The sequence below is a fragment of the Nilaparvata lugens genome, chromosome 3 (assembly GCF_014356525.2).
Source record: "Nilaparvata lugens isolate BPH chromosome 3, ASM1435652v1, whole genome shotgun sequence".
Taxonomy (NCBI): Eukaryota; Metazoa; Arthropoda; class Insecta; order Hemiptera; family Delphacidae; genus Nilaparvata; species Nilaparvata lugens.
Genome location: NC_052506.1, coordinates 62544104 through 62556897, shown reverse-complemented (window position 1 = coordinate 62556897; position 12794 = coordinate 62544104). Strand labels below are relative to the sequence as shown.

Sequence of the window (12794 nt, the reverse complement as noted above, 5' to 3'; positions counted from 1 at the left end):
AAATTCGACGTTGTGGCAGATCGTTCGGCTTCAGTTCTTGCAGGAGCTGTATTTTATACGGTTTTACACCAAGATCTTTGCGTAAAATCTTCCATGTGGTCGAATAACACAAACCCAATTGCTGCGAACGGCGACAAATAGACATTTCACGGTCTTCAGCAACACTCTCAGAAACAGACACAATATTCTCTTCTGTACGCACTGTACGCATTCGTGTGGTTGGTTTAATGTCCAATAAAGTAAACTGAGTGCGAAACTTGGTCACAATCGCATTAATTGTTTGCTCACTTGGTCGATTATGTAGACCATAAATCGGGCGTAAAGCGCGAAACACATTTCGAACCGAACACTGATTTTGGTAATAAAATTCAATGATTTGCAAGCGTTGCTCGTTAGTAAGTCTATTCATGATGAAATGTCAAAGCATACTGAGCAAATACTAATGCATGAAAATCATAACCTCAAAAAAATCTGAGCAAATACTAATGCATGAAAATCCTAACCTCAAAAAAATCACCCAATATTACGAGTAGTTTTAAATATAATTAATAACTTTTCTCTTAGCCCGTAAAATATTATGAAGATATTATAAAATATTGTAAGATAAAATATTATAAGATAAATAATAACCTATTGTCTTTTTTAGGGCTACTCTTGAAAAGAAATAAAAATAAGAATCTATTGTTGAAACAATTTAAAAAAAGGGTACTTAGATTTTTATTTTTCATTTCGATAAATAACCTATATAATTATTGGTTATTTAAAATGTTTAAGTATTCTAATAAAAGTTCATTTGAAGAGTATTGTGGTGCCTGGCCGCAAAACATGTAGGAATCAAAAATGTCGGGAAACTCAATTCGGAACAGGCAATAGCCTAATCCTTGCACTTAAGATCAGATGATGTAATGATGATGACTCAATTCTTGGATATACAATATCTCGAAACCTACATTGAGTACAAGAGCACATTTTCTTATGAAATTGTATTGAAAGATGAAAATTTATTTTGGCGGTTTTAATTTTACTCTTTTTTACACTGTAATTCACTTGCTCTGTTATACATCAATTCAACTGTTGAATAATAATAATAATATTATTATAATACTGTTGTATTGTTTCAATATTTAAATTATAATCAATTATCGATTATTATCTGCCCATAATATTGGTTAGTAAGTTCCAATAGTATACCCTAATCAACCTATTTAAAAAAATTAATTTCAGCTCACTCATTCTTGATTTTTTCTTGTACTTCAGGTTATAAACATGGATGGAACCGGAAGGAGAGAGATAGTCAGCCATAACATTCCACACGTGTTTGGCTTGACGCTGCTTGGCGACTGGCTCTACTGGACTGATTGGCAAAGGCGAAGTATTGATCGAGTCGATAAAAATACTGGTAAGTTGAAAAAATACCCAATATAGTTTAGTTAGAAACATATAGTTTTGAAGAATTTTATGGGGGAACTAGGGATACCTACCTACCTTTGTTATTGTTTCTTTTTTGTTGTGTTTCTTGGTTATATGTTTTTAGAAATGTAATATTGTTGTTTTATGTGGATGACGCATTCATGTGGAATAATAAATCATTTATTTTATGTCTTGAATTAAGAGATTGATTGATTGATTACATATTGATATTGTGGAACTTATCCATAATTGATAAACAATGATTTTTGTGTCAATTTATCTAAAATTTGTCAATATAGGACTACAGTTTCGTGTTGAAAACAACACATCTTCAGTTGTACTTGTGTACAGTGTTTACTGATTAAATTTTAATACATGCTACATACAGTTTTCAAATCAAAATCTTTATTGTCATTGAAAGAATCACAATAGTTGAAGAAACTTGTTAAAACTAACTTCCGAAAACATGTAATCAAACTGCCATGTTTACCATGGTTTGCAATGTATAAACATACACGGAAGTCGACTCGAGACTGAATTTTGATATGATTAGACTTTTTGTTTGTGTTACAGGAACCAAACGCCAAGTAATTTTAGATCAGTTGCCTCATGTGATGGGACTGAAAGCTGTGGGTGCGGGCAGTGGAAGGGGCTGGAATCCCTGCAAAGATAAGAATGGCGGCTGCTCACATTTGTGCCTCAACAGACCCGGAAACAAACACATATGTGCCTGTCCCATAGGTATGCTATGTCAATTGTTATTATTTATATGATATTATTGGTCTGTCATTATTTATTAATTACTACGCCACAAATTCAAAATGAAACAAATTATGTGATAGAAATAAGTTTAGTTGAGTCCATCCATGTATGGAAGCTGAAATATCGTTTTACAATAAATAGAAGTTTCATAATAAACTCCAGTGTTTTACCTTAATAATTTTCGAAGAACATTGGAACAATAGGGGTATTCACAATGTTGGAGTTAGCTGGCTAAGTCGAGCTATTCGTCAACTCCAATTATTTGCTAAGTCTGTGTTAACTCAATGCTATAGTGGTTCGTTAGAAAAAAATTAACAGATGAGATAGCAGATAGCGCAGGTTTTAGTCCGCTATTTCTAGCTATCTCTGTTGAAATGGCATCCATATGTTTATAATCTTATTTTTGAATTATAATAAACAAATTATCCGCTTGGATCGCTACTCGCTACTGCAGTTAGCCAAGGTCCATAAATACAGGTCATGACACTTGTGTTCCTTATGGAGTGGCCATTATGTGGGGTCTTTATGGCGATACATTTGAAATTCAAAATCTGCTCATAACAAAATCATGCAGTATGCTTTTTAAAAACAATATTCTGGTTCAGATAATATGTAAATTCAGGTTTTCGAATTTTTAATAATGAAATTTCAATAATAAATAGTTCAAAATTTATTTTTTATTATTAAAAATTGTTCTTTTTCTTGTAACTTGTTAATATGATTCATAAGGTATAGAGGACAAAAGGCTAACCTCAAAAACAGTTTGAAGCTCCCAATCAATTAAATCTAAAAATCAACAATTCAGTTCCTAGTTGGAATCTAATTCTTTCGGAAGAATTTATTTTACAATTCAAAGCCAAGCAATATTCCTTGAACAATATAACAAAATAACACATCAATTTTCTTCAATCTATAATGATAACAGCTGATAAATTTGAAAATTGGTGAACTAGAACCCCATAAAATGGCGATTTTGCAATGCATCACGGGATTGTGTCATGACCTGTATTATATAGACCTTGGCTAATAGCAGACGATTTTAGATGGGGCGTTCACAATCCAGAGTTATCGAAAAGCACTTTAGCTGGCTAAAACAACATTGTGAATACCCCCTATTGTAGTTTCTGTGAATAAAAATATAGTAGGAGACTCTTTCTTGAAGTCAGCCTCGTTCTTCGTAGCCACCCTGATATTTGGAATGCCTTAATTAATTATTATCATATTACATTATAGGTAATCATAACTATCGTTCTCAACTTCTCATTAGTTGCTAGAGTTTCAGTATTCTTGATCCGAATTACATAACATTTTCTTCTTTTATCTTAATCCTACTTGAACTGTTGAAATACTACTCCTTGTACGCTGAGGATGTGGCTCAGTGCCACGAATTGTGCCCGATAAGCAATAAAATCGTGAGTACATAATTAACATAACAATTTAGATAACATCACAATTTATTATAATATTTATTTAATATTATTAAAATTGTTGAAGATGTTATGGCTTTACTATTATTCATAAAATTTACATCATATAATAACATATACTGTACAGTAATTTTGGTTGTATTATTCTCTTTATTCAATATTTTATATTATATATCTTCAAAGGTAACTCCTGTTGAATTTCTAATTTTTTGTTCAAATTGCAGGTCACGAGTTGTTGGCCGATCAGCATAATTGTGTCGTACCAGAAGCATTTCTAGTTTTCGCTCGGAAAGATCGAATCGGTCAGATTAGTATTGAAAACTCACATAATGACCCTGTAACTATTGTAACTGCTGTAAAAGATGCAATGTGAGTACCGTATTCTATAAATGAGATTTACTTTAAACTGTTAACCCTGTTCATATTGTGAAAAGTTGAAAAACTGATAGCTGGAACTAAGAGCTTGATTTATTAGTTACTTATTTATTTACTTTCACTATTGTATAATATGTCATGCTGAAGGTTACTAAAAATAATTGCAGATTTGTGGTATACCGTACGTTTTGGAAGGACTTAATAATATTACAAACTTTTGTCAGCATTTTTCAATTCACATTGTCAGTAAGATAGTTGGTAGTATATCCTCTTCTGGTGTTAAAAGAGGTGGTTAATTAAGCGAAATCTTACAACGCAATTCTTGGCATTCAATGTCTAAAAATCAGAATGAGCTTTTCACAAGTTTAATAAGTCGAGTCGTGTCGGAAATAAAGTAATATAAGTGTGATTTGTGATTCTTTGTATTTAAAATCTTCAAGTTGTTGCCCTATCAAAATACAATAATATTATATTTGCTGTATTATTATTATTATTATATTATTATTATTATTATATTATTATTATTATTATTATTTGCTGTATTCTAAGTACTGTATTATTTATACTGTTGGATGTTAATACTCGTCATGTTAGCTACATTAGATACATGCTAATTCCATATAAGCTCTGTCAATGAGATTAATGATTCTATAAATGTGTTTCTGATGTGATACTCTTGAAATCTTAATGGACCATACAAAAAGTATTTAATAATAATTGTTTGTACAAACTACCGAATAGAAATTATCAGTGAAAATATAAAATGATTTACAGAATTAATTGGGATTTTCGTTTAATAATAATAATTATAAAATAATTTGTAATAAAAAATAATCTGGTTGAGGAAATCAAACAAATTAGAGCAAGAATATAAAATCATTGAACAGAAAAGTTTTTATAATCAAAATAATATTTAGAACCATTCTAAAAATTCCAAGGTTTGAATATTCTTTACGAAAGAAATGAAAGTTAGCAAGGAAAGAGAAAAAACACGAAGTTATCGATGGAAAAACAATGTCTAGTTGTTAGAGATTATCAACTTCATCTTTCATTTCTCGAATCAAATATGCTTTCTCTTTTTGTTATAGTGCTCTAGATTTTGACGTGAATAACAAAATGGTTTATTGGACTGATAATAAATTGAAAACCATATCAAGAGCTTTTATCAACGGGTCACAGATCAAAAATATAATTGAATTTGGACTTGATAGTCCGGAAGGTAAGTTTTTTTTAGATTGTCTTCTTATTTGATCACAATATTAAGCTTTAGAATGATATTTCATTGAACCAGTATTCATATCTGATATTCCCATAAATATTCAGATATTCCAGGTTGAAATTTGTCACTAGGTGCCAGGAAGAATTATTTCTAATTTCTTCAATTTTTTGGTTCATTTTTTCTAAATAGGCTGTACTTCAATAAATTGGCTTTGAGTGAAACTTGAAGCATCACTGAATGTTCTCTGTAGTAAAAAATGTCTAAAGGTAGAATAGTAAATTGAAATACGATTTAATGAGTATTTGGAATTTATTCTCAAAGTTGAATATCCAAATACTTCAATTCTATAACATGTCACACTCAACCACATGAATGCTTAATCTCTTTCACAATCCTTCATGTATCACTATGCTAATCACTTATTATGGAAACTTGTTCCGATGAATGAATATCTGCTCAACGAATTCGTTTTTCTTTTAACAGTAAAAATTTAGATTTTTCACATTGTTGAAGCCTTGAACTTAGAATTATAAATTGAAACATTTTTTGACTCATAAATTGGCAACAATCGTTCTAAAGATCGTCTCTTACTGAATGGTTTTCCTTCAATCATCAGAGCCAAGTTGTATTGTATTCCATTTTCACTTATTTATTCATATATTTTTTTAATTATAGGTCTAGCGGTAGACTGGGTCGCTCACAATCTGTATTGGACCGACAAATCCAACCGACGAATTGAAGTCGCTCGGCTGGATGGATCATCTCGCAAGGTTCTCTTGTGGTCCAATATTCTGGAGCCACACAGCATTGCTCTGGATCCTAGCGAAGGGTAATTATCAATTACTATGTTTAAAAATAGAGAATATTTTTCCAAGTTGATGATCTTGAAGTGATGATTTTCGTTGGCTGTCAGCCCTTGAAAAGATCATGTAATTCAGTCTATGATTCAATTAATTTTTTTCTGGCATTTTCTTTTAGAAGTGAGATACTCAGCTAAAATCCTATCTCTCAACCAGTAGCTATTTATAACAACAGGCCCTACAACTAGAATAGATACGTCATAACCACCCACTAATTTTACGACAAAATGTTATAAACATCGAATATTATTATAGGCCTACGCTAAATTAGCTGGTGTCTGACGTGTTTATTGTAGCACACTCCGATATGAGGGACCTGATTTCTCTCTTCTTGCAAAGAAAATGTCTTTATCAGATTATGTCAAGAATTTAAATTGCGGTAAAGACTAGTAAGAAAAGAACATCTCTGAGAATAAAGTTACCGAATCAACTTTCATATTTATAATAAGAGAGAGTAGGGTTGTGTTTGTTCGTGTGTTCGTTTGTTCGCATCAAAACATGTCAACTTATGGATTGCAAACCGGAAAAACGGGAATGATTTAGATCTCCAAATTTTGCACTTAGATTCTAAAAATATCAATCTCGTGCACCTGGAAGCTCAAATTTCAATTTTCCTTCTAGATTTTTCAGAATTAATGTTCAAATCTATGCTACCGTACATGAAGTTCCATAGGCTAAATTTTTGCAGCTCAGAAGTGTGTGTTTTTCATGAAGAGGTTATAATGCTGTTACAAGACTAATATTTTCGAACGGCCGTCTAGCATAACGGTAAAACGCTAGCTTATGGAGCTATGGATCCTTGGTTTGATTCCCGATTTTTCCCAATTTTTTTATTCTTAATTTTTTCCCTCGAAACGTATTATTATCAATTATTTTTTGAAGGAATTTGTTTTCATTACAATTGAACTTGCATTTTATCAAATAATTATTTTTAATGTAAAATTTTGCCACCAGTACAAATGAAATGGACATAGTCTTCATGCTGTAAGCCTATCATTGAATTTCATAAGAAAAACATGAATAGATCACATTAAAATAAGTAATAATTTATATTCTTCAGTTATAATGTACTATTAGACACGAATTCGCAGTGAAACGAGTATTTTAGGTATTTTGTTTGGAATTGGGAAAACAAAAAGCTGCCTGATTCAAATTGAGGAGGATCTAATCGATACTAAAATTTATTGATGCATTGGAAAAATCGATATGATTCTGTGAGGTTTTTAAGTATTATGTATTCTTCAGTTTTCTATACTATAATAAAGGAAATAACTGGCTTATACACGTAAGGAATAGGGAATTATGTTTGACGCATCATCATATACTCAACTTGACTGAAATATACTCAACTGATTAATTTGAAATTTTGGATATAGATTCTTAATTAACCGAGGATGGTTATTTATGCCTATTTTCAGTTCTTCAAGATTTCATTACGTCAAGTTTTCAATTTGTCATGCTTCCAGTTGTTGTATAGAAGCAGCTGAACATTTCTTTTAAAAGGGACATTAGATGATAGGTATGATTGGGGATCCTATTCGAATAAAAATAACTGATTTTCTGTCGCATCAAAACCGCACCGATTTCTCAAACCGTTCAAAAGTTATTCTCATTCAAAGATACTGATAAATCATGCGTCTATCCATCATCTTTACTATAATAATGGAAAGAGCTGGCTCATACACGTACGTGGTGTAGGAAAATTATGTTTGACACATCATCACGTCTGAACTACTGGACTGATTGATTTGAAATGTTGCATAAAGATTCTTCATTAACCGAGGATGGTTATAGGCCTATTTTCAAATTTCAAATTTTTTATTACGTCAAGTTTTTATTTTTCAAAGTTTCAAAATAAACCCTTGCGAAGCACGGGTTACCTACTAGTTTATAATAACATATATAATTGGTACTTTGAATATTTTGCTTTCACTTCTTTAACTCAACTCACCATAATAATATTATAAAAATATATTATTAGAACTTTGACCATAATATGGTAAGTTGAAGAAATAGTTAGTTATTGAAGTATATAAGTATGGTAAGCTATTATTATTATGGAATGACGACTATTGATGTTATTGCTGTTCAAATTATACCTAATAAAGAAGATTGCCTATCGACTGACATTATGTTATTTACGGTAATGATCTATTGATGTTTGCAGCTACATGTACTGGACGGACTGGGGTAATGTGGGCACCATAGAGCGTGCAGCGATGGATGGGTCACTGCGGACTGTGGTGATAGCACGTGCCGGCCACGCCAGCAGTCTGACATTGGACTATGGCCAGCGACGCCTCTACTGGACGCAGCTGCAGGGCGCCGGTGCCATAGAGGGCGCCGACCTTGACGGCAGGCATCGCTTCCAGCTGGTCAGCAAAGACGTTGTCCGGCCCAGTGCACTCACTCAGTATCAGGTACAATAACACAATCTACATCCACAAGATTCTTCGAAATATTTAAATTGGATTAAATCAATGTCATGTTTCGTTTGCTATATGTGATTAATTTTGAACTAAGCCACCTGCTGATTCAATTCACTTTAAGCTTTCACTGTGCAATCGGTTCCAAGGGCCATATGCACCACTAAACCATTTTACTTGTAGATATGGTTGCATAAGTGTTTTTTTGTATGATATGTATGATACAAGAAATATTGATAGATTGTTGAAACATTATATTTGTGACAGAATCGTGTGTATTGGGCCGACTGGAGCGGTGGTCTAATTGAGCGAGCGGACAAAATGACGGGGAAGAACAGGAGTAGGATCCACGAGCGGCTGGACAAGGTGACGGAGCTGCGTGTGTTCCACGCGTCACGCCAGGTGGGCTGGAACCAGTGCGCCGTCGTCAACGGGGGCTGCAGCCACCTGTGTCTGGCACTGCCCCCTGCCCCCACCGCCCCCAAGAAGCAGCAGCTGCAGCACGACTCGTTCCGCTGTCACTGTCCCACACACTTCTCGCTACACAACAACAACACTTGCTTGCGTCAGTACCTTCACTCCTATTGCACACTTGATTTCGACTCTATGCTAGTTCTATGGTTTCGGTTCTATGCTTTGAATGTTTTGATTTGTGATTAAGCTATAGTGGGATAGTATACAGTAATAGAATATTAATAGTAGAGTAATAGTATGATTTTTTATTCCTGTTGACTAGCTTTTAATTAATTTACAAAACGGAAATTCAGTTGTAATAGGAATTTATATTTCGTATAAACAAAAGAAATATAATATTCTATTTCTCATTTCTCAGTTACTGAAGATTATTAAAGAATATGCTCAAAATGTCCATTGAAGTTATACACTCTTTGACTCTTTTCATCATTATATTCATGTTCTATGGTAAAAGACATTCTGTTCATAAGACGACTGGAATCCACACAGAAGTTTACACAGCTCAAGGATAATCAACTGCCATGCTTATACCGATTGAGTAAGGCTACCATCTTTGTGAGAAAAAAACAAAATTTTCCTTCATTAGAAATAAATTACCACACATTTAAAATAGGGTAACAGGACAAAAAAATCACTGTTGTATAGTAATAGTATATTTATAGTATAGTATATTATGTTATCATTATAGATGATAGTCAACTAGAACATGTAGAATACATAGCACTCTTAGCAGAACACTAGAATACAAACAGAACCATCAGCTTGATACTACCATACCATTGCTAACCTTTGGTTCGAAACCCACATAAAAATGTAGGCCCCCTTCCATTACTCACGCACAAGCAATGGGCTTACGGTATGTGGACGTCATTCTTCAGCAAAGCTATTGAATAATAATTCAATATCGGGGACCGAGCTTCGCTCTGGAGAACAAAAGCATAAAAAAATTATTACGAAAGAAGAAATTATAATAACATTCATACAGAAATGTTCTATCTGATCACAGTAAATTGAGATTAATTCCCAGACGAATGCAAAAATTTCCCTCACAAAGGCCCAGTTGCACAAAAGCAGGTTAAATTTTAATCCTGATTAACTTCACGTGAAGACCATTTCAAAAAGATGGATCCACTGGAATTTATCAGGATTGAAAATAATCCGGCTTTTTTGCAACCGGCACTAAGTACCTGATTGAATGATTACAAAAGTTCAACATCTGAGTCATAATTTTGACACAGTCCCACACACATGAACTCGCGCTCACTCACTTTCAGCTGTTTTTCCAAGAATGAATAATAATTATCCTTTAAATGTCCTTCAGCGAGTTTTCCCAGGGATGAGACCTAGTGCAATCGAATCTTTATATTATAAACCCACCATGTTCTGAATTTCGTGAGAATCGTTAGAGCCGTTTTCGAGATCCGGTGAAATACAAACATATTAACATCTAAACATATAAACAGAAGTTGCTCGTTTAATAGTATAGGATTGACTTGAGCCCGGCTGCACATACTTTTATTCAATTTATTCGCAGTTAGATTACGCAGTCGCATTGTCAAATGTGTTCCTTGGATTCGTAAGATGACTTCAACCATCTGTGTTTTAATTTGGTTTGTTTTAAAAACACCTGCAAACAGGAGTAAAATATCATCTGGGGCCTGTGGTTTTATTTGTTCTGCTAGGTTGTTTTGTCTAAATGACAAAAAGCATTTTAATGTCAATTATAAAGTTTGCTGTTACACTTATGATTAATATTTGAGAATAGCATTAACATTTGAGAATAGCATTAACATTTGAGAATGTCAAGATGGGCAGGTGGAGTAGACTGGACCACATTAGAAACATCCATGTCCGGGGCAGTTTCAGTGTGGTGTCAATTGCTGAGAAAGTAATTGAGGCGAGACTGCGCTGGTATGGCCATGTTGATAGACGCCCATCAGACACATGACAAGACAACAGACAAGTGCTTGAGATGGAGACTCAGCCAACGGGCAGAGACATACCTCGCCTCACATGGATGTCGCTAGTCCATAAGATATGGAACAATGAAATATTACAGATGAGACAATCGTTCATGAATATATAATTTCTGTCTCCTTTGTCATGAATTTACCCTTGTCTCCTAACGGTGTTTTTCTTCTGCTTATAACGTGTATGAAGTAATGTAATAATATGTAAGAACGATTGATCAAAGTTGAGTCAAAATCTTGATCCTCATGATTTTAACAATGGAAACCGAACAGATTATCACTTTATGAGGCAACCAGCATTAGAATAACTGAAGATTATTTGAACAAGTAATTAGAAACTACTACTTGAAGATATTTTTTTCAATGAAGAGACACAGTCCCACACACATGAACTCGCGCTCACTCACTTGCATCACCAACCGACGACGAAATAATTATCATCAGCTGTTTTTCCAAGAATGAATAATAATTATCCTTTAAATGTCCTTCAGCGAGTTTTCCCAGGGATGAGACCTAGTGCAATCGAATCTTTATATTATAAACCCACCATGTTCTGAATTTCGTGAGAATCGTTAGAGCCGTTTTCGAGATCCGGTGAAATACAAACATATAAACAGAAGTTGCTCGTTTAATAGTATAGGATTGACTTGAGCCCAACTGCACATACTTTTATTCAATTTATTCGCAGTTAGATTACGCAGTCGCATTGTCAAATGTGTTCCTTGGATTCGTAAGATGACTTCAACCATCTGTGTTTTAATTTGGTTTGTTTTAAAAACACCTGCAAACAGGAGTAAAATATCATCTGGGGCCTGTGGTTTTATTTGTTCTGCTAGGTTGTTTTGTCTAAATGACAAAAAGCATTTTAATGTCAATTATAAAGTTTGCTGTTACACTTATGATTAATATTTGAGAATAGCATTAACATTTGAGAATAGCATTAACATTTGAGAATGTCAAGATGGGCAGGTGGAGTAGACTGGACCACATTAGAAACATCCATGTCCGGGGCAGTTTCAGTGTGGTGTCAATTGCTGAGAAAGTAATTGAGGCGAGACTGCGCTGGTATGGCCATGTTGATAGACACCCATCAGACACATGACAAGACAACAGACAAGTGCTTGAGATGGAGACTCAGCCAACGGGCAGAGACATACCTCGCCTCACATGGATGTCGCTAGTCCATAAGATATGGAACAATTAAATATTACAGATGAGACAATCGTTCATGAATATCTAATTTCTGTCTCCTTTGTCATGAATTTACCCTTGTCTCCTAACGGTGTTTTTCTTCTGCTTATAACGTGTATGAAGTAATGTAATAATATGTAAGAACGATTGATCAAAGTTGAGTCAAAATCTTGATCCTCATGATTTTAACAATGGAAACCGAACAGATTATCACTTTATGAGGCAACCAGCATTAGAATAACTGAAGATTATTTGAACAAGTAATTAGAAACTACTACTTGAAGATATTTTTTTCAATGAAGACTTAGTAATAGAATTTAAAAAGTAGTTGTAAATACATATTTCTACATTGTACTCTGCTATCATGTCATGTAATGTATTCTATTGTATTTTGGTTTCTTGAAATAAATTGTATAATTGAATTACTTTCACACTTTTCACTTGTAGATCTTTCACAACCTTCGAGAAGCACTGTCCAATATTTTCCATACCAATATCTAGGCCTACTAAACTTCAAACATGCTATCAAAAAGAACTGCAATGTCTTTACAGCATGTAAGTCTTGAGGCTGCGGCGGCCATTTTTCTTGTAGTCGCAGGTCCAGTATATAGGAGGTCCTGGTTAGACACAGAACAGTAATTTTGATTTTAGTCGGGGCGTTTAGAATAAAATACATGGGT

General features: G+C 33.7%; 1 protein-coding gene across 1 annotated transcript in view; it reads left to right on the top strand.

Annotated features, from left to right (window-relative positions):
- LOC111049074 (low-density lipoprotein receptor-related protein 6) overlaps nt 1–12794 on the top strand; it is a 69242-nt gene that overhangs the window by 20491 nt on the left and 35957 nt on the right. Inside the window, exons 10-16 of the mRNA XM_039422860.1 lie at nt 1258–1399; nt 1984–2151; nt 3824–3968; nt 5063–5193; nt 5869–6022; nt 8221–8473; nt 8747–9091. Coding sequence (XP_039278794.1) covers nt 1258–1399; nt 1984–2151; nt 3824–3968; nt 5063–5193; nt 5869–6022; nt 8221–8473; nt 8747–9091 — 1338 coding nt within the window. The remainder of the gene's footprint in view (nt 1–1257; nt 1400–1983; nt 2152–3823; nt 3969–5062; nt 5194–5868; nt 6023–8220; nt 8474–8746; nt 9092–12794) is intronic.